Genomic DNA, 27,913 nt, shown 5'->3' on the forward strand with positions numbered 1-27,913 from the left:
TTATATCGCTCTCACTACAACTAGTAACAGATTATCTTTTTTAATTAAAACACATCAAATAAACCGATATATGCGGCCTCTTATATTTATCAATTGTTGCACCATGGCGTTCAACAGGTATCGCCTTTTGGCCCTTTAGTCACAAATATTATTTATAACTCTATTTTATTCCACAAAATTTTAAAGTCGCACTCCTCTACTAAACTAAAAACTCGTTGGTATTTTGGGGTAACTTATATTTGTCTCTCTCTTGCTGTTGTCGTGTATATCGGTGGTATATTAATTCCAGAGTTTCTACTATTGTCCATATAGAGAATCCCATCCATAAACTAGCCTGGCCTCCAACTTCAGCCAAGAAATTTACCCACTGAAACATATAAAAAAACAAGTACATAATTTCGCGACGACATAAATGTATACATTATTAAAGTGATTAAACCTTTTGGACATGGGTCAAAATAAATTATTGAATCTGATTTATCTGGTGCGTTATCTCGAATAGTGATGGCATAATTCCCATACGATTTAATTTTCATTTCGTTAATGTACTTGGAAGTCGGTGAAACAAAGTTTAGTTTCGCTGTTGATTAAACGATTATTGGTCGGCGAGGGGGCCAAAATAGTCCCCATGGCAATACTGATACCGAGGATTAATACAGTTTGCGTTTGAAATATGCAGAATGTCTTGTTGACTGGCGTGGCATTCCTAATGTATTCGAAGCGGATTTTCCGTACATACATTCCATCAAATCTACACGTTTATTTTTGACCCAAATTAAAGAAATCTATCCTATAGGCGTTTTACAGATTGTAGCAACAATAATTTAATATTAAGATTTTGCAATCATTTACCTCTCTTTATTTGAAAAGCATGGTTTACCAAACACTATTAAAACTACTTCAGTATTCTTCTTAATTGATAAAATATTATTTAATGCATACATTTGTACATACCGTATATGATGGGAAACTTTCAATATATTGGCTACTCAGTGTATTGTAAAATACATTCAGCTTTGCAAAATTATTTCTGAAAAAAGAGGTTATACTTATTATAGAATCAATTTTATCTTAAATACAAAAGTCTAAGATAAATCAGTTAGCTATATGAACGTACCCAATGGGAAGTGGTATGGTGGGTTCTAACGTTAACCTGACTCGTGTGCAACACCCGTCACTACATGGACTTGAATTTCAGAATATGAAGGTTACTGGGTAAATGTCAAATGTTATACCCAGCCGAGGGTGCCCTTAGTAACAATCGATCTATTTTAAAACAGGTTGTGACTATCTTTGTACATCGGATGTAAATAAAACAATAATAATACGGATATCTATTCCATTGTGTAAAGTACAAGCCAACCATTCTTTATATACGATTCTCGTGCTTGGATGTTCTCAATTACGGGATGCATGAGTGATTCTGAAAGTGGGGGGCCATGATTGAACAACACAAACAATTGTATAGAGCGGTGTTATGTTCTTACCCGATCTTTGAATTTGCAGAGCCATATATGCACTATCATCAATATAATTATGGTTTATACGAAAGGTACTAGTTACTAGTGGCAAGCGGAGCAAGGCGAGAATTTTTCGACCATTTTCATACAACACATGGCCACATAATATTGTGTATTATTCGCTTATAAATAAAGTCTTATTATCTAACCTTATTTGCTCTTTCATACGAGTTGTATATCTGTAATGAATTTTAGGCAGGTATGAACCAACTGAACGAAGTTTACTATGAAATCGGGCATGAATTGGTATCAGTTGTTCTTCTATAGGCCAAACACCATATGATATCTGGTATTTAAATGTCGATTCTCTGTGAAGAAAGTAAGTATACGAAGAAAGTGTTAGAAAACGCATTGCAATCACTTAGCTACAGAGAATTCCATAGCTGAGACTACAATCTGATATATCAACAAAAAGATTTTCATTTATCTATATAAGGACTTAAGGAAGAACACACGCGTTTTTTACGATTTAAATTTCTCCTGGTTCGGTCCATCAAAACCGATGTTTAAAAGTAAGCTGTGATAGGTCGATAATATACTGCCTGCCAATCTGGTGCGTTCTCAAACTTATAATGATACCCTGCCACGTGCACAGGAACTTGCGAAATGGAAAATCCTTCAAAAAGTACATTAAGCTGAGACTTGATAAGTATCAAGTATTACGCCCAAAGTCATATACATGGGTTGGATGGCCGAATGGTTGCGCGAGGGCGTTGTATCATAAGGTCTGTCATTGAGTCAACTGGCGTGGTTTCGATTTCCCGGTTGTCCGTAACAAGGAGTAGGTTCGCCTGTCCAACCTCGAGGGTTTTCTCTGAGTCCTCCGGTTTCCTCCCACTGCTAAAGCCCCCTGCGCGCAAGCGAATTATTGTAATAAAATTGAACCACATGTTAGTCCCGATATGACCTAGTTTGTGTCGAGTGGACGTTAAACCCCATCTTTCTCGTAAACACACGGGAGGAATTATCACATGCAAGGGAAATAACTCGTTCGAAACCGTTATCAATCTGTATTCTGGGCAATTTTAATAGATTTTGGTTAAAATTGCTTGCGCCAGCGCAGTGAAAATTTCTAGTGGTATTCGGTGAAAAAATAAAAATAATCTTACATGCAAGGTGGGGGACAAACATCTGCATTACAAATTTGATTGTCTTCAAACAATGCTGTTATTCTGTCAATACATCCTATAAAATTAAACAAGTATTGTACCTAAAATAGGCTTGAGTTTAAAGTACGAGCAATTTTAACGCCTTTCAATCGAATATAAAGATAGCTCTGTTCCATACACAGAAACAAAAACTTCACAACACCCGAATGTTTATGCTCTCAAACGAAATTTATTGCATAAATAAATATATGCAAAAGTAAACAAATCCTCCATATATAGCAGTGAAAGTTGTCAGTGTAGCCCTTAACAGACCTACGGCGCAAGGAAAGCATACACCCCTTAACCCCTTGCGTCATAAAAGGTATATGTTTGGATACTAGGCCATTGCATTAAGGAAAGTTCACAGTGGGGCCTAGTCAACTCACTACAGCAATAAGCTGGTAAGTTATTGTCATGACGAATGCTGTGATGTCATTGAGACAGATCGCACGACAGTTGGGTCGCCATTCCTTGCCCTTTAGTCGGTTATTGCGGAAACATCTACCGTCAACTTTCTGGCAGCTCGCAGTACATAAGATAAGTTGCAGCATTATTGAGACTTGTGCGATGTCATCCTTTTCCGTCAAGGGAATGGGTACCTCATCAGTTCTGTAATCAGTTCAAACCGGCTGGATGTAGCGCTAAGAGGTCTATCAGACATGAGCGTAAGGCTACACGAATAGCATCGTGCCGAGCACGCCACCGTTGGAACATTACGCCATGGCGAAAAATGAACTGGTCGGATAAAAGCCTCTTTCTCTTGTTCATGGCGGAAGGTAGAGCAATTGTATGGCGACGTCGGAACTTCCTAGAGTAGGCTAGAATCATGATATGGGTTTGCATCCATTGGTATAAGTTATAGGGTTACTATCTATCAATGGCCAACCCTACCAAAAAGAGAATAAACGTAGTCTGTAGAGTGTTCACAAGAAATTGTGGACGACGGACGGACGGCAACACACGATCACATTTTCATGTAGTCATATATAAAGGGGTGTTGCAATACTTTTTCTTTGCGTATTATCTTACTCTAAGGACGCAGAACATATATTACAAATCGTATATATTACTTTAAAGGCCGACTCTATATAACAGCCATTTATGTGGGTTTGGGGAGGAGGGCGTCGAAAATTTGAAAATATTCGATGGTTGTCAAATCTTTATAGTGTGTATGTAATAATTAATGGTTTTAACTGGTGGATCTTTACCTTTCATTAGTAACTCATGCTTTAGTGTATTTTCCCAATCTGAAAAATTCTAGTGTCAAGCGATAAATTCGGCATAATTTGAGTTCTATATACATTTGTTTATAATGTTTATAACGCTCTGTTATTTTTGTCCATTAATAATTGAATGCATTGCGTATATTCCTAATTCCAAAAAAGTTGTCAAACTGATATTTCAACAATGGCTGTCAAACTGATATAATCACAATATATCTGTTACTGTGTCTAAATTAATGTTTTAAACTCTTGGTAATCAATATTTATGTTCCCACCAGAATCATTTAATATATCCACTGTGTTTATTTGCAACCTGTTTTTAGCTATGTGAAAGATTTTGGTTTAGTAGAGGGTTATTGCTGGTACTCATACTGAACTAACATCCCATCCTATCCCACATTTCGCCCCCACCCTTTGCCTCGTCATTCTCCAGGCCCATTCTCCAGTCAATTTTTAAACTAAAAAAACGGATGTCAGAGCAAGATACGCCCACATTTTGTAAGAGATGAACAGAGAACAAGTTAAAAAAAGGTGAGTTTAAATTCAGGGCCCATAATCCAGGAAGTTACAATCCGATACGCGCAATATCGAAAGGAACCTATATCTTTGGGATATAAACATACATTTTAAGTTTCATTGAAATCAGATGCAAATTGTGACCTTTACAGGGTCCATAACCTATTTGCGTACGGAGAGCGGTCATTCGTACTCGACCATTATTATGCCGTAACGGTGATAAATGTAAACTTTTTTTTTAAAATCGGATAGAGGCATCACAATCAGGGGCCACAATCCGGGAAATAGCGGTCCCGATGTGCGCGAATATCTAAATGAGCCGAGATCTTTGGGATATAAAATATATGTTAAGTTTCAACAAAATCTGATATACAAATTGTGGCCTCTAGAGATTGACAATATTTGGTAACTCGGAGCGGCCATTTTGTCGGGTAGTTTCGGTCCAATTTGCACAAAATTTGAACTCAACCATCATTAGGGTGTAGCAGTGATATTTTACACGGTTTTTAAAATCGGATAAAAATTGTGACTTCTAGAGGGTCCACGAGCTAAAAACGCGATTGTACAATCAGGGGCCATAATCCAAGAAGTTACGGTCCGATATCAACGAATATCGAAAGAAACTGAGATCTATTGGATACAAACATTTATTTTGAGTTTCATCAAAATCGGACACAAATTGTGACCTTGGAGGGTCTACAACCTTGATATGATACATACTTTTACACTATTTGCGTAGAAGGATATTCATGGAATTCGAACCCAACGGTCATTATGATGTAACGGTGATATATTCGTAGAACGGTTTTTTAAATCGGATTAAAAAAAAGTATGACTGCAGTCGGTCTCAAAAGCATGCATCGCCGTCTTAATGAATTAATGAGGTAAACAAATAATGCCAGAATAGATCCCAATTACTAGTCGGTCGCAAAATCAGTGCAGTCAGTCGTAAGATATGAGCAGTCGGTATCAAAATAAGTGCTCACTGCACACGTCACTACTCACGCAAAACTTTAGTATAAAATAACCTTGTCAACTTATCATGTTTGAAAAAAATATTTTCAACCCATGGCAAAAAAATAGTCGTTCTAAAAAAAAAGTGCTCACCGCAGTCGGTCTCAGACTAAATGAATTAATGGGGTGTTTTCTGACCATCAGAATTCTGCAAAATCTCTCCCCAAAGTCCAGGGCATTTCAGAGACCAAGTAAGCGCCCCATTGAGGTAAAGTGCCCTCAGGTCCAGTCCTCAAAAATTAAAAGCTCAGTTACATATCGGCGCTCAATTCCATTATGCCATCATTATTCAACTTCTTCTCTGTCTTATACTATCTCATCACTATCATATTCACAGTTACAGTGAATCGCCCAGTTAGTAGTACCACTAGTGAGTGAGTCGTGGTTCAAAAGACTGTAGAATTGTTAGTTCTACTGTCACAAAACAGGCGACATTGACAGATAGGCCTCAAGATTCTGTCCCATTTCTTATCCTCTCGTTAACGAGAATTTGGATCCATTTGCCATGACATTGAATGAAATTGTCAGGTCCAGTCCCAAAAATTAAAAGCTCGGTTACACATCTCAATTTTTTTCGCGCCTGCGGCGCTCGATTTCATTATAACATCATTCTTCCACTCCTCTGTTGTCTTATACTGTCTCAGCACTATCATATTCACGGTTTCACTGATCTGCCTAGTTATGTTAGTAGTACCACTGGCACTGGTGTGTGGGTCGTGGGGCGTCAGGCTATACAAAAGTTCTGTCAATTCTTGCAAAACAGGCGGAATTCACAGGGGCAGATTTCGAGATTTTGTCTAATTGACTCACATTTCTGGTCCTCTCGTCCACAAGAATTTCTCCAAGCAATGACCTCAGATGCCAAGATATTGACTCAATATTTCAAAATTTTCTCAGGTTGCTCAGTGTTATAGCCACAATCATATATGACATAAACTTTATGTCAACTTAAATAAAACTGCTTTCCAGCGAGACAACGATCGGCAAACAACTATATAATTATACAATACCACCTATGTTCTACCGGGACGCTTAATGTTATAGCCAGTATTTTGTTGACATTCATTGTGGGGTGGAATTGTGGCTGGGGTGGCGCCCTAATTTTGGACCCCCCACCCCTATCTAGATCCGTTACTGCACATGGCCCCTACAAAACTTGCACCTGTGGTGCTCGGCTCCTGACTGCGTCACTCGTACTAGGGGTATGGGCATCAGTCGGTCGCATTTTGGCTAAACACCCCCCAAACAAAATCGTTATGTACGCCCCTGCTTAGAGTTTGTTTGAAATCGTGTATGTAGATGTATAGAGATACATGTACAATCTCTAAATTTATTAAACTATTGTATAAAGTGGTGCCTAAATAAGTGACAAATTAGTCTAATATGCGCAGATTAGTCCCACGTTCAGCTAAGTGTTTGTTATATCAGATCGTAAGGCTTGGTATGCGAACGTTGATGGTTATTGTTTATATACCAAATTACACATTTTAATGTCTATAATGATGATACGTGGGTTAAAAACTAATATTAACCCACGTATGGTCATTATAGACGTTTGGCTTATATAAGATGACGTTAACAAAATGGACGTGGGCATTCAAAATTTATTCAGTGTCTACTAACCTTCATTGGTATGATTACATTTTCTTATTTCAAGGTTTTTGGTAATTAGATCTTCAAATAATGATGCGTTAGGAGAGTACCATGGATCGTAACATCCACATTGTTGTAAGAGATTTGTCTGGAAACAGTCTCTTGAGCATGCCTAAAATACATCAAACTATATGTAATGACGTTTTCTTTGTAAAACATAAAAATGGAAATATTATTACATGTATAACAGAAAACTGCTCTATAACGGCAAAATAGTTACCTATTGGTCGATAGCACTAATTCGACCATTTCGATATCGAAAGTTGATTCAGGATTTTGGCGCACGTTAAGGCCTTGGGCGATGCTGGCCTCATCTTCACTCAACCAGGCAGGCTGTCAGATAGTGACACCCTTACGATGAAGACGGGCTTGCGCCGTACAGTGTGCTATGACATGAGGGAAATTTTGTCCGGACATCGGCACTACGCCCTACTCTGAATTCCAACCGCCAATGGATCTTTTACGTGCACGCCAATGTGTACATGGAACCTCTGTTTTCCGTCACTGAGCCACCAAATTCCATTTGTCAGGGGATCTTTTACTTGCACGCCAATGTGTACACAGACGAATCCCGGTGAACTTTTTCTGCCAACGCATGGTTCGAACAAGGGACCTCCAGGAGCGAGTCAACGTCTTTCTCACTGACCCACCGTAGTTCCGGTGTTCCTTTGTGTGTCTCTACTTTCCTTATTATACCAAAAAAGGCCATACTTTTATTCTTTTGTGAGAATGTATCTTTGATACGGTAATATGGGAAGTTCTAACGTTACGTGTTAAACTGTTAACTATTAAGAATGGCTATATAAAAATAAACAAAAGCTATTTGCCAATGTAGATAAACAGAACAGTGATGTTTTCTCAAAACTAATAGTAATTAGCTGGTGATTCATCGAGACTAAATCCCTAATGTAATAAAGCTCATGACAAACACAGTCTTATAGAAACTAATATATAATATTATTCATCTAAAGATGAATAACTATCACGAATATATCTCAATGGATCTAGTTTTAATCTAGTTTTAACGTATTCTATTTAATTACACGAGAAGATTATACCGAATTACTTTAATTCAGAAGTGACTGTACTCACTAAGACTGCTCAGATGTGTGGTATCACAAGGTCTGTCATTGAGAGAGAGAGAGAGAGAGAGAAAGAGAGAGAGGGGGGGGGTTAACGTCCACTCCACACAAACTAGGTCATTTCGGGACTAACACATGGTTCAATTTTATTTCAACAATTCGCTTGCGTGTAGGGGTCTTTAGCCAGTGGGGGGAAACCGGAGGACCAGGAGAAAACCCATGAGGTTGGAAAGGCTACCCTACTCCTTGTCACAACCTGGGAATCGAAACCAGGTCAGTTGACTCAATGACAGACCTTATGATACAGCGCGCACGTACTAACCATTCGGCCATTCAACCCCAAGGTCACATACGCCATGCAACGTCGTTTGATGGAGGGGAAGTGTGATACTTCTGTGCTTTTGTTATAATGCTGCAGTTGCAGACCCTGGGATAGGCGATATCCAAACCATCCTTCCACCCCGGCCACACGTTTGCACAATGCAGTTATTTTTGTACCGTTCGTCACACTCGCATTCTTCGGTCAGCGTTTCTCGGTTTCATCTGAGAAGGGGACACCATGTCATTGTCTTAATCGCCACTGTCGGTGATGCATTTCCCAGCCTAACCAAGAATTGGTCGAACATAAGTACGTCTGATATGGAGTCTGGCAGAGCGTACGGTGATCATTGCTCCTTTACAATTTGGTTTTCCGTTTCCATTGGTACTTTTTTTAAAACTTCAGGGAATGGTAAAAGATGGACATTATTCAAGAATATTACTAGTACACGAGCTGAATATTTGATAATTATTATGATTAAACGCTGATTAATGACGACATATTATTCTGGCTTGCTTAGACTTATTGTGTCTTCCATGATTAATTAGGGACATCAAAACTATGAAGCTTAGGTGTAATTACATGTATGGATACTTTTAGATCCCAAATTTATAACTTTATACACACAGCATATACTTAATTCCGGATTAAAAGGACTTCGCGTGTTTGATTCGGTTTTATATACTAGGTATCACTTACGCTACGATATTAAAAATCACCAGCAGGCTGATTAAATACGTGGCAATCAATAATTAATTAGTGTTTAGCATCTATACGACTTTCTGAGTGCAAGACTAACAGATCACCACCCACAATACCCTTTGATCAATTTCAAACCCTTTGTTAGTTCAAAATTGAGTAGTTCTTAAAGGCTCAATACCACTCTTGTTGTAACTGAATAATATGTCCCAATCTTTATTCTGGTCAACAAATTGTACTATTTTACAATATTCCAATTAACTGATGATACAAATTTCAACTTAACACACCTAATTTAAAAAATTGGAAAAATTCAACTAAATGATTTGAAAAGCCTGACGTAAAGCTTTTCAAATGTGACTTGGATTTAAAAATATTTTTGAACCCTCTGGACAAGTAAAATAGGATTTAATGGATAATTTACACAACATGTAAGACACTAACACATCTAGTACTTAGAATAGGGCTATTTTTTTTATTTTCTGGAGCTGTCAAGCCAGCAAGACTGTTATTGTCCCTTTAAGTTGAGTAAAAATGTTTTATGGTTCCGCGACCAGATGATATAAGATCTCTTGACAATGTATTTGTATATTACCTGTATGGAATATGTAGCGCCATGAGTTTCTTGTCCGTTATCTTTACCAGATTGTGTATCAATACAAGTCTCGGTATTTACACGTGACGTCACACTCTACAATACAAAAGCATAGAGGGATAATTATTATATGTCAACTAATTAAATTTCTATATTTTACCATGCCCGAAAAATGAGGGCTCGTCAATACTTGTAGACTTGATATAAATCATACGATATCTGTTGAACGTCTAGACTGGTGGATCCATTAGTCTACTGATTCTCATTAAAACAGCCGGTTATGGAAACAACAACATAAGTACCATTAAACATGTTTAATTAAAGGGTGTACGGTTTTCGTCTTCCTAAAGTCAGATATTTACACAAAAAAGACGAAAATGTCACAAAAACATATGTTCAACAATGGATGTAAACTGCAAACAATTTTCACGTCCTTCAAAACGAACAGTTTTAATCATTAATTTTTCTAGAATTACAGCCAATCAAACTGCACAGATCAATCATCTACGATTAGGCATAAACAATAATGGCGTCGCAACAGAAATCGAATGCTAGAAGTACTGAACAGCTCTGGCTGTTCGAGGGTGATATATTACAAATTAAACTGATATTTTTGATTTATTTTAAAAGTTGCGTGCCTTTTCCACGAGAATAAATTACTAGAATAAATTACGGTGTACGGATACGTGTCGATTTGAAGAGGGATTTGTGTAAATCAGGGGCCTGTTTCACGAAATTTTAACTAAGATAAAATCAAAATTTTAGTAATTTGATTGGATAATATTAGATTGATTTTAGTGCTTAGCCAATCAAAATTGAAGTATCTACTAAAATTGGATTTTATCTTTAGTTAAAATTTCGAGAAACAGGGCCCAGGTCTAGGGTGTCACAGCACATCCTCCTTGATGTACTGGTAAGAAGAGAAACTCCATTGTCACCACTACAGTGTACAGAAAACCAACACCTACAGACAAGAATTTCCAGTACAAATCTAACTATCCCAACAGCGTGAAATAATGATATAGACATATGTGACATCGCAATTAATGATTTGCATCAATGGAATTGAATCACAATTGAATCAAAATGAAATGAACTGGGGTTTAACGTCCTACTAGTCTGCTCCTAAACTGGGCTAATGAAGACGGGCATACACTATACAGTGTGCTATGAGGGAAATTTTGCCCGGGCAGCGGCGCTACAGCCTACTCTTATATCGAATTCCAACTGCCAAGGGATCTTTTAGTCCCATCCGAACGACTAGACAGCTGCATCACTGACAAGGGGAAAGCACGCCGGAAATCTGGATGAACTTTCTCGGCCAATGCAGGGATCGAACAGCCGACCTCCAGGCTAGCGAGTCAGCGTCTTACCCACTTAGCCACGTGATCCCCCACAATTGAATCAATGTGACGTCAAAAGGGCTGTTGGATTTCTCTCTTTAAAAAGCTTAGTATGTACGAGCGCATATATGCCTACGTAATTTGGAGACGATGATGACATCATGCATTGTCAACTGTCAAATTTCCTAACAGGAACCTGGCAAAGCTCCTCGTGTAAAAATCTGGGCTTGTGATAACTAGTCACTGTTCTTGTATCCCATTGGTTAGTTCACACTGATGTATCTACCGTAAACCGTTAAGCCTCAAGGAAGGAACGAATGTATTTTCTCATTCTATTTTATCTGTTTGTGTATATGCTTGATTACGACTTGTGAAATTACTAATACAATATTTATTCCATAAAAAGTGTGTTATTTGATTATGTCCCAATCACTAAATGACATTCAGAGAATATGTCTATAGATCTATTAAATATTAATAACGCGCTAAACATCTAATGATAAGGCATTGATTTTAATAAGCAATAAAAGAGAAACACTATCATGTTGCTGCTGTTTTTCATATAAATGTTAGGTGATAGAAAGCAGTAAATAACTGTTTAGCTAAACAATAAAAACTAAAACTGGTGCACATTGAATTTAATCAATCATAAACAGAAAACAGATTTATGTGGCTGCGGTTTTGTGTCTATCACACATGTATAAACTAGCCCCAAATTAGAAACATAACCCAGATACTCTCAATCAAAGATACTGGCTTAAATGACCAGACTAATGAAGACGGGCATATGCCATACAGTGTGCTATGAGGGAAACTTTACCCGGGCAGCTGCACTATGACCTACTCTTATATCGAATTCCAACTGCCAAGGGATCTTTTACGTGCACGCAAAACCGAACCTCGGTTTTTTGTCTCATCCGAATGACTGAACAGCTGTCCTTGTCAGGCCCTCCGTCCTGCACCATTAACAAGGGGAAACTACGTCGGAAAATCCCGATGAACTTTCTCGGCCAATACATTGATCGAACACGCGACCTCCAGACTCAATCTGTTTCACAGAAAATTACGAAAGTCTTCTAATATCTCTGTAAAAGATGACTGCCTTCAACACGTGCCGTCACAGCACGCGGCGTCAATCATTGGCTGAATGGCGCGTGCATTGTTTACATAAGACGTTACTGCTTCGGGCAGAATGCTGCCCTTTAGTCATTTTAATACCCATTTACACTAAATAGGAAATAAATTTTACCTACAAATACGTCAAACGTCTTTATTTATTTTTCTAATACATCAAAAAATGTTTTAGAATTTAATTTGTCGGAGGAACAAAGTTAATATTTGATACTCATTAAGTCGCATTGATGTCATCCTTATCAGTGATTGTAGCGTCCTAGCGAATATTCACTTCTGATCAGTTGGCTCCAGACTAGCGGGCCAGCGTATTACCCACTTAGCCACCGTGGCTCCCTAGGAGCGTGGATTAAACCATGGTTTTAATTTTTCAATTTGCTATTTCATTAACTATCCCGTTCAGAGCGGCGCATTTTGGTTTAGTAGAATATGTATCTCACCACGTCGACAACAACATAATACTAGTCATATAATACTAAAACATTCGTTGACTTCTGAATTCAGGAAATTGTATTAAAAAAATAGTCTCGATAATCCAGGCCCGTCCATCAGCGTGCGACACCCTATCATGACTATCAACCTCAAACAGAAAGATTAGATTTGTAGAAATGAAATTTAATTATTCAAAGAAATGATTAGAAATAATTAAATTAACAACTATTTTAAACATAAAAAGTGAGTGACATCACATCACGTTCTTTATCAGAAATATTTGAAAAAAAAAACGTCGACATTACTAACGAACCTTTTCTAGAGCTATGAGTGAATGTGTTCCGGGTGTTATGATGATACCATTTTCGGAAAGAAAAGGAACCGAATTTTCTTCATGTATAACTACCTTAAAACCAACAGTCTGTGAGAATTTACCGATATATTCTTCCAGCTGCACATTCAGTTCCAACTGTAAGCCTAAGAATAAAACATGAAATAAAGTAGAGTTATAAATAATATTAACAATAAGTAACTTACACCTATTATTCTATTAAAAGCTCTGTGTAGAAGTATATAGTAGTTGGGAGTGCGCGTTGTTTTGTATATCCTTTAGGGTTTTAAGAGAATGAACATATTTCTACATGTTAAAACAATATTAAATAAGGACTGAAAAAAATCAATAAGAATGTCGTTTTCTTGGATCAAACAGGTTTATCTTTATAATCTTGTTATTTTTGTATTTAATCCATACAAGACATATAGAAATAGATTATACTAAATTAACACACTTATATGGATATACTACTTCTGAATTTTATGTCTTATGTGTATAACTGTATGTGTATTGAAACGTAGCAGGTTAATAAAATTCAGAAGTAGTATATCCATGTAAGTGTGTTCATTTTTATATCTGTTGAGGAAAAAGTTGAATTTAATGTTCTGAATTTTTTACCATAAGAAATATTCTACTCATGTAAAATGAAACCGCTAGATTTTTATATACACAGGTCAGCTACGCAACTGTCTGCAAGATCGAATTCCTGGTTTCCTTAAACATATGCAAGAGCTAAATCCGCCTATTGCGGGTATTTCTTTAGGCCTGAAATGTTATCTAAATTATTAATTAGACATTAATTAACTTATCCAGACCATAATTAACTCTCGATGGCATCGGATTAGGTTCCGATTTCCTGTTTAAGTGGATAATCGAGACTATGTTTTTTTTTTATCCTACCGACTTTAGTAATGATGATCGAGGCTAGGCCGAAAATTCAATAGCTAAATTCTTTGTTCATTATAGTGGATCAATTTTACTGAAATTTTCTAATCTCCCATAATGTATCTTTAAACCGTTCCTTTGAACTTCTGCAGTGACCTGTTACATCAGATGTGTCAGAGGGGACTTTGGTTAATCAAGTGAAGTAATCATGGATCCTGATTCAGAAAGCACACACAAGACTTAAGTACTGTCAGTACTGTTAAATCTAGGCATGCCATTAAAGTGGGGTTTTCTTTTCTTCAGAGTTGTATAAGTGAAAAATTTATAAATATGAAACCTACCTTGATCAGGACCTATTTTTCTTACATAATCTCTTGTTTTAAAAGTGTAACAATTTCCATGCTGATAATCGTAAAATTTGGTAAAATTTCTGAAATATATAAATTTTATGTCTTGTCTACTCTTACATTTTTATAGTCTACATAACCCTATATAAAAGACATTCTAGCTTGGCACATTCCTGTCGATGTATCCAGGCTTTTCCAAAAATGATAACCCGCAAATGAAGACGGGCATGCGCCATACAGTGTGCTATGAGGGAAATTTTGCCCGGACAGCGGCACTACGGCCTACTCTTATATTGAATTCCAACTGTCAAGGGATCTTTTCCGTGCACGTCAATGTGTACACGGGAACTCGGTTTTTCGTTCCATCCGGACGATTAGACAGTAACCTTCGGATGCAATATATTGGACGACTGTTTACACGATACAATGGTTCTATTCGTTGTGTGGCAATATTTTGTTCCTTTAAGTTCGTAGTAACTCAATAAAATGGCAGTAGGCGACACCTAACATCATTGTCTTCGTATAGTTTTAATGCCGCGGGTTTCACAAAGTCCATGCTTCGTATACAGAGTTATTAGATATTCTAATTCAGTCGCGGATAAGTTTGGAATCCATTTTACAGTACGTCAAAGTACTCGAAGCGACAGAAGTTGATATCTTTAATCAGGAATTCAGATCGCCAAGTCAGATATGATGTCATACAGAGGAAACTGAAAATCAGTAAGTAATATACACCGACTAAAATCACATTCGATTGAAAGTTATCACACACATTTTTAATGTCCATGTTTGCCAGCGTACTTAAACGTTTTCTTTCTTGTGTTAATAAACGAAATTTGATCCCTTTCCAGATGGTATCATTGAATTTCTGGAACCTCAAAATGTATGTTTTAAACACCAAGATTATGATTCTAACTGGTTCAGAAGCTGATATATTGGTAGATATTAGTATACCGATTTGTGTTTGGTTTTTTTCCAACGTAGACAAATTTCTCTTTCTTGTGTAAATAAGAACAATCTGGAGCCTTTTTTAGGCTGTATAATTGTATTTCTTGGATTCCCAAAATTTAGGTTATTACGTACAGAAGCTATTTTTTCTGACTTTTTTAAATGAACGTTTTTTCTTTGTTTTTGGGGTTTTGTTTTGGTTATTTTTTTAGTAAACGCAATCGAGATGTTATAATTGAAAATGTAGGTTTAGACACAAAGACTGCGATCCTCAGTGGTTTAGAAGCTAAGATATTGGTAGATATAGTTTTTTACAAGGCGGAAATCTTAAAGATCCAATATGGCGCCATAATACATATTTGGAGGAAGTGGCGCATTTCTAGATGATATAACCACATTCCTTGATCCTGCAAATGTAGGTTTAGATATTAAGATTGCGATCCTAACTGGTAGATACCGGTTTTTACATAGCCAAAATCTTGAAGATTCAAGATGGCCGCAATAATATATTTGGGGGAAGTAGTTCCTAGCAGTGCCTAGCAAAGAACGAAAGCTAAAATAAGTAGCATTTTTGGAAGATTGGACACTGTTGTCCGGAACGTTCACATACATCCGAAATCTGCTTCTAAGCTGTCTGACTATCCGTACTGTTTACCTTTCCGTGCCGATTAACAACAATGCTATCAAATATATCAGTGAATAATTTGTTGAATAATTTGTAGAACATCAAGCAAGTGTGAAAAATAATGTCTCTTTGAACTTTATAATATAGATTCACTGATTTAATCTAATGTGCAATTAATTATTAATAGGGCCAATATAGTGGTGCGATGGCTTGTGACATGATACAAGTATGAAAAGTGCATGGTTCTGTTACAATAATAATATCTATGATCGTATTCAAACACAGCTAAATTTGTTGGTTTTACAGAATATTATCCACTGGGAATCAGCTGTCTGTTCCATATGTGTTATGTCATACCAAATGGAATTGGCTTAATCCTACAGGATATATTTAATACACAGATATACGCCACGTACTCGAAATTAACTCACCGAGTTGTACAAGGTTTATTATTAAAGGAGCAGCTCATCAACATATGATCTAAATGGTGGCTGTATAAAGCTTTACTGGAAGTGGACATCTGAATTAAAACGTCTTGTAATCCCAATCTGCCCAACATTTTGCCAACCACCTTACTACCTAGTATAGGGCGTTTAGTACTAGCATTCTAAAAATATAAACACAGAAATAAAAATATTGTGATGATACACGTCACATTTTCAAAAAATATTAAAACAAAGAAGCTTATATTTTACAAGTAACATGCATCTTGGTTCCCCTGGGGTCACTGCTTCGTCAGCAATCTTACGGGTCTTATTTTTGTTCTAAAATGGTGATTTGCTTTTGTGGGATACAATGTTACTAATTCAGAAAATAGCAAGACATGCTTAAAATTAAGGAACATTAAATATAGCCATACTTATTTTAATTCCAGAAGACAGTGTAAAAAAATATGGGTCCAAGGAGAATGTTTTACCATTTTAAACATCAATTTGGCTATTGTTTCCACCGTCTTCTTGGATTTCTTACCACATTAATAGATACAATTATGTAACATAATTGAATAAAAATACCATCGACAATCACAAGTAGAATCAGTTAAACAGGTCGTGTCTGGTACACAAATAGAAATGATAATAGCCTATAAAATTATGGTCATGAAAGGACCAACCCTCTCGATATTAAGCATCCCGCGAGCTTCCGTTCCGGAGTTCTCCCCCTCCACCCGATTCTGAAAACCTTGTTAACGCGATAGAGACACGGGCATTTGAAGGGATTATATACTATACTGTTGTAGGCAAGCAGATTAAAATAGAACTTCTTACTACTGCTTGACTATTTACTATTGTATATAGTTTATAGTCAAGCAATTAGTAAGAGGTTTTGTTTTAATCCCTTCAGGTGCCTGTGGACACTGACTATAATGAATTTCGTTCAAATTTGGTATGACGCTTTGGGGCACGAGAGGGCGAACCCTGCCGATATACAGCATTCTGCGACCTTTCGTTCCCGAGTTATCCTCCCTTTTACGAAATGAGACGCAGGATCAGCTAAACAGACACTGCCTCATGCACAAGCAGAAATGACTATAGCCTATTATGTTCTTCAATATAAGAGTAATTTGTAAAATATGGTAGAATATATTGCGCTTAACAAACCAACTACGATCTGATTTACTTGTAATAACAGAAAGGTTAAATCAGATTATTTCAAAACCTTCAGAGATCAATAGCGATTGCCATTTACTTTAGATTGAAAATGCAGAACAATTTCACTTCATTCCCGAGGGAAATTTTTAAAAAAGGAAAGGCTATAGCTTACAAATTGTAAAATATTTTATTCGGGATATCTGAATGGGACTGCTGAACAGGCTTATGTAAAACTACCCCGCAATGTTTACAGATTGTAGATAATGTAAGAAACCCACAAAAACCACTACTTAAATGTTTTAGAAACAGCAGCTAAATAACAGAAAGAGAGAGAGAGATATATATAAATGGGGTTTAACGTCCACTCGACACAAACTTGGTCATTTTGGGACTAACACGTGGTTCAATTTTATTTCAATAATTCGCTTGCGCTTAGGGGTCTTTAGCAGTGGGAGGAAACCGGAGAAAACCCACGAGTCTAGACAGGCGACACTTCTTGTCACGTACAACTGGGGAATCGACTAAATGACAGACCGTATACAGCGCTCGCGTTCTAATCATTCCCCCCCCCCCTAGCTAAATAACAAGGACGTGTTTGAAGGTTATCAATATAAGAAGAGTCATGTATCTACAATGTGTGGACTTTTGGTAATGTAATATATGTAATTTATAAAAGAAAAAACATGTCACACTTACCTTCAATCCTCCAATTATAGCATAGATCGATTTATGGGCTACAACTGATCTTCGAAGATGATTTAAATTACAAACTGTAATGGCAGGGAATGGCTGTTTACGTCTATATTGCTTTGTTGTCAACGTCGATACTGGCCAATTATTCAAAAATAGACACAATCGTGATAAATGGTAAAATGAAAATCCTGTGAACAAATAATTAATATCTTGATATCATTTCTTGTATGTGCAACTGCAAATCGAGTATTCATTTTGTGTATACAGCGGTCTGATAATAAAGAAAATGATCTTGTGTATAGAAAGACACGGTTAGATGAAGATGCTTTTTAGTACCTTATCATTGATAGTAATGTCATGATATATACTGTCTTACAGTTAAACTATTACATAGACGTTTAAAGGCTGTCATATCAAGATGATAAAAACAATTTACCTGTGGCGATTAATACTACAAATATCCAAAATAATCGCTGTCGCTTCTCACTTTTCAAAATTTTCTTTATAGCTGTGTGAGAGATTCCTTCGCCCATATTCCTAGATATGTTTAACTGATCGATTGCAATATTATGGGAACATATTTCACTCCTCTAGATTATGAATATTTAAGTACTCGAGTCAATTGAAAACAATTTCACAATTTATTGACACGCAGCAAAACATTTGGTCTTACAGTAACTGGATGAATAATACTCAGTTGGTTGATATTAATATTTAATGTACAGGCTAGATATTGACATTTAAATAAAGAGGGAAGGGAACTGGGTTTATCGTCTTATCTGGACTTAATGTATGTTGTTTACTGAGACTAACATACAGTATTTTTTTTATTTCTTTGGAAATATTTGTCCGACCAGCCGCGTTTCCGCCATCTAACTTCCAACTAATTGGGCCAGACTGGGCAAGCACACGCCATCTCCTCAGCGGCCCAGATTAGGCACTACCCCGGACTATTTGTACCCCGGAGATTCTTTAACGTCCACTGCCACCGAAGTGATATCGCAGACAAGGGACACTTTAACCTCAAAAGCACATTTATACACAAGAACCTAACAACTACGAATGGCTCTTCGTGCCCCACGAACGAACTAAGCATTGTAGAGATTTTAGATTTGTTTAAAATGTTTTGCCATACACTAATGCCTAGCGCATACGGGGAATATTTAGGAAACCTTATGACGTTTTCGAAATCATGGCTATCTGTATAAGCGTACAAGGAATAATTATCTTGTGCATATAGGGATTTTTAAGCTATGGGGGGGGGGGGGGGCAGGGGGCCCGGGGAAAAAACAACGAGGTTGGACAGGCGACCCTACTGAATGGGAACCACGGTTCTTGACTCAATGACAGACCATTCGGCCACCCACAACCCCTCATGGCTAATATAACAGTACTGCACGTAAATATGGTATAACAGAATGCATGGTTAATATTAAAATACAATGATAATAGGCAAAAATGGGTTATAGGCAAAAAGAATATACGACTGAGATGTTGGTGTAAAAACGTGGTATAAGAGGATGGCTGATATAACAGTACTTTGACGGGCGCAAGTGGTATAATACAATATAATATATGGCTAACACTACAACAACCCACGTGGATAGGCGTACTTTCGGGAAATCAGTTTTTTAGGGTGGGAACAAATGTTATATATTTTGGGGAAAAATATTTTGCCTTCCAGTCGGAAAAATATAGGGTCCGATATCTGGCATACTCCTTACTGTGTTTCGCTTGATTACCTAATCACATTTAACACTGCTGTAATGGAAGCAAATTTCTGTTCCAACTTATGACTTGTCAATAGTCCGATTAAGAACCAAGAGCTAAATGCGTAATAGTATCATTACGCTTTAAACTGAGCTCCAGAATTAATCAAATATGTTTACATAACGTTACGTCTAATTAAGCAGTGCATAGCAGAATATTGCAGAAAAACTAACTGCGTGACAAACGAGGCTATCAAAACGGATACAATGTAAACAATACTGTTTGAAGACGAACATACTTTCACCGTTTTTAATACCTTAAATCACTGTCTAAAGTTTTAGGGAAGACCCCAGATTAAAAGAAGGGCTGTCATGTTGCTGTACTTGGGATAAATTTGATTGAGCGGGAACAATAGACACACTCCCTCACAAGCTCAAATATCGGAAGTCAATACAGCAATAGCCAGAGAGGGGTTTCTCGGGTCATTGCTTCAGGAATATGGAAATCCGATGACTTTTAAGTATAATAAAACAGTTTCACTTTCCTGTAACTGAACACGACGATTTTGTACTGCATTAATTATGGATTAAAACATTTTGTCGGATGTCACTCGACATTGTGCGATATTTTACGGGCAACGATCACTTATTTGTTTCGTCAATTCTTCAGGAATCGTAATTTCTTTAAATTGAATAATGGGTTAACGTTATTGGGGTAATAAACAGACTAAATTGGACCACTTTCAAGTTGCTGAGCTCACGGGTTGGAATAGCAGGGCAACGGGTTGGAATAGCAGGGCAACAGGTTGGAATAGCAGGGCAACGGGTTTGCGGCCGACAATTTTTAAAATGATAGTTTAACGTCCACTCGACACAAACTAGGTCATTTCGGGACTAACATATGGTTTAATTTTATTTCAATAATTCGCTTGCGCGCAGAAGTCTTTACCAGTGGGAGGAAACCGGAGGACCCGGAAAAAACCCACGAGGTTGGATAGGCAATCCTACTCCTTGTCACGTAGGCTTACAACCGGGGAATCGAAACCACGCCAGTTGACTCAATTACAGACCTTACGATTCATTCGCCCCCCCCCACCCAACCGCTCAATCAGAGTGTAAGGTCAAAAGCAATGCATGGCTAAATTGTCAATTCGCCATTTTCATCTTCGAATTTCGGCGCGTATCGACGATTTCAATATAAACGATGATTCGCGCGGGAAGTCGAAGTGATCAGCGTGGTGGCATTCGTGTGTGCGCTTATAGTAGGCCTATAAATTGACTTTAAACTCGAATTATTTTGCCGTGTTTTTTATGTGCCACCCCCCACCCCACCCCCACCCCCTCCAACATCTGAAATTCTGTTGGTCATTGTGTGAGATTTCGATTGCAAAACTACATAAACAAAGTAATCGTTATATTGAACCACTTTCAAAAGCTTGGAAGAGCAGGAAAACGCGTTTGCGGCCGTCTATTTTTCAAAGTTTTCTGGGAGAGACCGCATTCTGACGGTAATAAGTAAAAACATGGTATAATAGAATATACGGCTGAGATATAAGTACCACGTGTGGTTGGTAAAACGTGGTACGAGAAAATAATAGGCTGGAAATGTGGTATGGTTGATATTTAATAGTACCATGTTTGATATACATGTGGTATATCCCATCAAGCCCACAGACTGAAATAGTGGTAAATCCCGAATAGGCCTGTTAAAAAATTAAATAATTAACATAATTTGCAAAATCATTTTTTATAAGGTAAAATTACTACAACTTGGAAGTACGTGGTACCAAACACGCTTACCACGATTCATTTGCATAGAAGCAATCAATCTCCCAAACAGAGTTGTCTACTGTTGCAATTCACACTAACGAATGCTGGTAGCGAATTTTGTGTGGAGAATGTGAAGCAATTTAAGGAAAAGGGTGGTATTTTGGAGTGGGGTATTTAGCCACTGCTGTTCGGGGGTATCCACCGCTGATCTTTTGACTAGGTATGGCGGAGTCTGTGGATGATCACATTAATAGTTTGCGCTGATTGTCCAAACAATAAAATTGTTCCACAAGATATGGCGTGCAGGGCCTAATTTAACGTGTCTACAGGCACGTATCTGCCTCTGGATAATAAATCCTTGCTTTGAAAATCTGAAATTCGTGCTTTTGTTTGAGAAAATGATATGTAGGGGCTAGCCTTGTGAATCTGACAAGAATGTATGGGGAAACTTAGCTATCATTATAATCGATTTCTGTTTCAAACATTTTGTATTGTTGACGTATTCCCACCACCACCTAAAAATTGACAGGCGCGGGTGACACTGAACGTTCGTTTGACTTTCGATAAATCTGAATACACCACAGATACTATTTCGTTTCGTGTTTTATAGTTCAAAATTTCGTTTTACTTGTCTTCACAACCCTAGGATCTGGAATAGTTGTTATATAGTATTACATTATGAATAATGAGTTATCCGTGTTTTATAGTTCAAAATTTCGTTTTACTTGTCTTCACAACCCTAGGATCTGGAATAGTTGTTATATAGTATTACATTATGAATAATGAGTTATCCGACCTTAAGCTGAAACGTATAGTGTTCTTATTTGGGAAGTTTCCATACGGTTACGAGTTTTCTAGGTTTATTTGCTGACCTTAGGGACAGTTCTGGGATGAAGCAAATTATATATTAATGCGCTGGTACGATTTGCCATTATCACCAAGAGGAAATGATGACATGTATATAGATAATGATATTCAAGAAATACATGAATTGTTTGACAAGATGATACAAGAAATACATTTTCACCCTCTAAACTCAACCATCCGCGAGAAATTGGATGTTTATGGTTCCAATGGCGGCCATATTGGATTTTTACTAATTATTGGACGCATGACCTTGGTAGCATTTTCCTATCTACCCGTACACTGTAAATAATATTTGTGTATTTTTACCGTAAATTGACTGACAGAAGGTTGCCAGTAAAATGACTGTATTTTAACGCTGGCTTGTAAATTTACAAACAGCATGTAAATTTATAGAGAGTGTAAAATAAATTCGATGTAAATTTACAGTGTGCTTGTAAATAGAAAGTGAGGTAAATTTACATTCACTCTAAATTTACACTGTGGTTGTAAATTCACCTCAAAGTTATCTAACACTCGCTCACTGTAAATTTACACTGTGGTTGTAAATTCACCTCAAAGTTATCTAACACTCGTTCACTGTAAATTTACACTGTGGTTGTAAATTTACCTCAAAGTTATCTAACACTCGTTCATTGTAAATTTATACTGTGGTTGTAAATCTAAATCTTCCATTTAGGGGTACATTTACAAGTCAGTGTTAAAATACAGTGATTTTACTGGCAACTTCCTGCCAGTCAATTTACTGTAAAAATACACAAATATTATTTACAGTGTACGGGTAGATAGGAACCATGTGATATTCCAAATCGGACACTGTATTTTAAGTATACTTATAACTGTAAATATATATGTATACTTTTAACAGTTTAATAGGGATCTTTTACATGCAGGCCAATTGGCACATGGAACCTCGGTGTTTCGTCCCATCCGAACGATTAGACAGCTATCCTTGTCCGGCCTGCATCACTGGCAATGGGAAACCACACCCGAAAATCTGGATGAACTTTCTTGGCCAAAGCAGGTATCGAACACTTGACCCCCAGGCTAGAGAGCCATCGTCTTACCCACTTATAGACGAAAAGTAATGAAGCCTTAAAAGGTCTATCAATGTTAAAGTTCTAAAGAGATGTACAATTACACGTTTCCTGTAAATTGTACACAAATCCCGTATTTAAAGATGTTTGAATAGTAGAATTACCCATAAAAACAGTTAAAATACAACATACATGTACGTTAACAAACATAGTTGTATCAATACAGGTTACAAAATACAGTTCTAACTTGTAAAACTACACTTTTATGGTTAATTTACCAATTTTTTTTACAGTAATCCCATGTTACCGCACTAATACAGTAAATTTATAGTATAAAAACATGCAGTGGTATTTTTACAGCTTTATGTTTAAGAAATTACATATTTTTCACTGTAATTTTACATTTATTTTTAACAGTGTAATACATTTGCACCCTCAAAACTCAACCATTCCCGCAATATTGGAGTTTTAAGGTGCCAATGGTGGCCATATTGGATTTATGCTAATTACTCAAAAACCTATCCTTTTATTTTGGTCGATTTTTGTTTGGGAGACCTTCAGGGACACCTCTGTCGGATTCCGCCGAGAAAAATTATGTTGCAATTTGTTCTAGGCCATTTATTATACTTACCGGACTACATTCAGGCCTCACTACAAAGATTTTTGTAATAGCATCAGAGAATTCACCCACCTCACTCGTCACCAGCCTCAATCTAATTAAAATATAGATCTATATTTCGTTTCGTTTTTTATACTTTCGATGGCCTACACTACATGTAGTAAAGACAAGTAAAATCGAAATTTTGAACTATAAAAACGAAACGAAATTGGACCTGTGTTTTAATCAGATTGCACCAGCCTCAACAATGGCAGTATCATTGACCTCATCTTAACCTGTATAACTACCATGTACTTCAGTGACATGGAGAGGTGACACCTACGAGCACACTTGATGATTACCAATGGGACGCACACTTTCACTTTTTACTAGGTGAAGTTTACCTAACAGCCTTTGAACAATCAGTTCAAAACATCCATCAAACCCACCGGCTAATACACCGTCATGCTAAACAATGGTGACGACTCCCATGCCTTACAAGACCACATCGAGGCACAGTATAATGAAATTAAATTCGCCATGGAAACCCAATGAATAATGGAATTAAGTTCACAATGGAAACAGAAAGGGGCAACGATCTTCCCTTTCCAGGTGCCATTGTTCAAAGAAACAACAAATCGGTTCAAACTTCAGTTTGTGAGAAACCAACCCACACCAATCATTATGTCCATTACAAATCCAACCAGCCGTCTCAGACCAAGAAAGCCACCATTACGACACGCACCAACCATGTGCATTTGTTATACGCCCACATTTTCATGTGGACGTATATTGTCGTCGCCCCTGTCCGTGCGTCCGTGCGTCCGTGCATCCGTTCACATTTGTTTGTGGACACTCTACAGGTCACAATTTTTATCCCATTTTGACGAAACTTGAAATATAGGTTTTTCTCCCACGGATATCGGTACCTTTCGATATTGGCATGTACCGGACCATAACTTCATGGATTATGGCTCCTGATTGTACGACAAATCACATTTTTAGCTTGTGGACACTTTAGAGGTCACAATTTTAATCTGATTTTGATGAAACTTAAAATGCATATTAATAACCCACAGATCTGGGTTCTTTTCGATATTCGCGCGTATCGGATCGTATGTAACACTATCTTAGTGATAACAGTAGACCAGTTTAGTAAATATATGATTTATTTACATCAGATCAGAATATCAAACAGTTACATAGATACAACATGAACTAAACTACATCGGGAACTAGACTACAGCACGAACACGTTAACAATATTAAATCCACCATTCCGTTCCTCTGCCAAGGCAGCGACTGAACTCGGGTGAGTCCATGTACTCGTCCAAGACTCTCTTCTCCTCCCCGCTCTGCCTGTCTGTCAGTAGACTCCTGATTATATAGCGCCGGAGAATATATAAGACTCATGGTCATACATGCAATTGTCTCTTTATCACGTTATGGAATGCTTACTGACCAGTGCATATTCCTTTGAAGTCATGTGGAGCTTGTACACAGATCATATGTCATATGTAGTTTGTAAATGACATATGGGATTAATTACATGTTTAATTATATCATAGCCAGTTCGTGTCTTAACAGAAGTTTACACAGAGTTGAAACTGCAATATCATATATTATCAAAAACCAACTGAGGTCATAAAGTTCTAAGCACCTAAATGATCGTTCAATTTGATGAACGTTATAGAGTACTTTGTCACATCCCTATCCCACCCACGAGTTATTTACTAAAGTAATAACAAACTAAGACAATTCTCACAGGTGGGACACTGGCTTCACATATATTAAATAATAATATAATATACACAATAAAGTAACATCACACACGATATCATAACAGTACACACGATATAAACGTCATTTCTAAACATTAGAAACATCAAATTCATAAAATCAAAATATTATAATTTTAAGAAAAAATAGCAAACATTTTTAGAAAATACAAAACATACATTAATCGTGTGCAAATAGTGTAAAAGAATGTGTACCAAGGTTGTGGACACAATTCCTATCCGATTTTGGTGAAACTTGAAATGTATGTTTATAATCCAAAGATGGTGGTTCCTTTTCATAATTGCGCATATCGGACCTTAACATCCTGGATTATGGCTCCTGTTTGTACGAAAACTCACGTATTTAGCTTGTGGACCCTCTAGAGGTCACAATTTTTATCCAATTTTAAAAAAGGTTTAACTTTATCCCCGTTACACCCTAATGACGGTTGAGTTCTAATTTCGTGAAAATCAGACCAAAACTGCCTGACAAAATGGTGGCTCCTTATACGCAAATAGTGTAAAAGTATGTCATACCAAGGTTGTAGACGCTCTAGAAGTCACAATTGTTATCAGATTTTGATGAAACTTAAAATATGTGTTTATGTCCTAAAGATCTCGGTTCCTTTCCCTATTTGCGCATATCAGATCGCAACTTCCTGGATTGTGGCCCCTGATTGTACGAAAAATCGTGTTTTTTGGCTTGTGGATTCCCTAGAGGTCACAATTTGTTATCCGATTTTAAAAACCGTTTAAAAATATCACCATTCCACCATAATGAAAGTTGAATTCGAACATTGGGAAAATCGAAACGAAAATGCCCGACAAAGTGGCCGCTCTTTGTACGCAAATTGTGTAAAAGTGTGTAATACGAAGGTTGTGGACCCTTTAGATGTCATAATTTTAATCCGATTTATATGAAACTTAAAATATATGTTTATGTCCCAAAGATCTCGGTCCTTTTCCATATTTGCACACTTCAGACCATAACTTTATGGATTATGGCCCCTGATTGTACGAAAAATAGTTTTTGTTTTTGTTTTTAGCTTGTTCTCTATCCATCTCTTTCAAAATGTGGGCGTATCTTGTCTCGCAACCTCTGGTTTTATATAATTTATTGTTGCCATTTGGAGTAGGTTCAATACAAAAAGAAGTTTTCGAAATCAGAATTAAAAGGGCGGCTGAATATTGATTTGAATGTTTGTTGTAAAATCCAATATGGCGGCCAAGCGGTTGAAAATGTTATAGAACAAGGTCTTTGAAAATGAAAGATGATATATGTGGCTATCACCACCATATGTCATTTTTGTCTACTTTTAAAATATTCGTGTTCAGGAAAAATCGGAAGACCTCGGTAATTTCCGGAAGTTTCCGGAAGCTGTGACAATTTTTTTAATGTGCGATTTTGAAGGCATCGATGTGTTCTTTATTCCTACCAAGTTTCAACTTGATACATAAAATAGCGACGGAGATACGCCATCTTGAATATCAAAAAACATGACGAAGAAAACATTCGCAAATCGTTGATGGTGCTAATATTAATCGAGCGAACTTCCGAATTTCGAAAAACCGTCAGAGCCCATATGGGATTCGTCGAAAGAATCTAAAAATGAACACCCGAAGAAGATCCGTTGAGAAATAACCGAGATATGGGCAATCTGAGATTATTTTTTGTCCCATCCGTAAAACACTTTCTGTTTGTCAAAAATGACCCAATATATACTTAATAAGTAGATCCACTGAGGTCAACCACATCTGCATTGGCAGAATGTTTGCACCATGTACAGCTTTGGCTGCACAAACTGGCTAAATAATAAAAACACTTACAGAAACATACGTAATAAGGGGGGGGGGCTGGGATGGGGGTCCCCATTTACATATGTCTACCAAAAACAAGTGTTTAGACCATTAAGGATGATGGGGGCATTTAGCATGGTGCAATGGTGCAGTTGAACTTGGGCCCACAAAAAGGGTTCCAAAAATTAATTACACTACTTTTTATATTATAAAGTATGTAGAACCTTGAAGTCACTCAAAAATTTCGACCGGAAAATTTTGAAA

The 27,913-nt window shown here is 37.1% G+C and overlaps 1 protein-coding gene across 1 annotated transcript; it reads right to left on the reverse strand.

Annotated features, from left to right (window-relative positions):
- Positions 1-38: 38 nt before the first annotated feature.
- On the reverse strand, positions 39-18,633 carry LOC126810575 (amiloride-sensitive sodium channel subunit alpha). The gene is made up of 11 exons (XM_050535720.1): positions 18,533-18,633; positions 18,100-18,284; positions 16,246-16,421; positions 14,236-14,324; positions 12,989-13,152; positions 9,770-9,865; positions 7,045-7,186; positions 2,630-2,705; positions 1,670-1,828; positions 955-1,030; positions 39-367 (listed from the first exon to the last, which is right to left on the reverse strand). The coding sequence occupies exons 1-11, from the start codon at positions 18,627-18,629 to the stop codon at positions 200-202; spliced, it is 1,428 nt and encodes a 475-aa protein (XP_050391677.1). The 5' UTR covers positions 18,630-18,633; the 3' UTR covers positions 39-199.
- Between the last annotated feature and the right edge of the window lie 9,280 nt (positions 18,634-27,913).

Source organism: Patella vulgata, chromosome 2 (genome assembly GCF_932274485.2).
Source record: "Patella vulgata chromosome 2, xgPatVulg1.2, whole genome shotgun sequence".
NCBI classification, from domain to species: Eukaryota; Metazoa; Mollusca; class Gastropoda; family Patellidae; genus Patella; species Patella vulgata.

Excerpts from the sequence above, each read along its gene's own strand:
- LOC126810575 (XM_050535720.1), bottom strand. The coding sequence starts at position 18,629 with ATGGGCGAAGGAATCTCTCACACAGCTATAAAGAAAATTTTGAAAAGT. Across the intron at positions 9,866-12,988 it reads CACTCATAGCTCTAGAAAAG|AGTGTGACGTCACGTGTAAA; the intron begins GTTCGTTAGTAA and ends TTTGTATTGTAG. Across the intron at positions 7,187-9,769 it reads GCGCTACATATTCCATACAG|GCATGCTCAAGAGACTGTTT; the intron begins GTAATATACAAA and ends GATGTATTTTAG.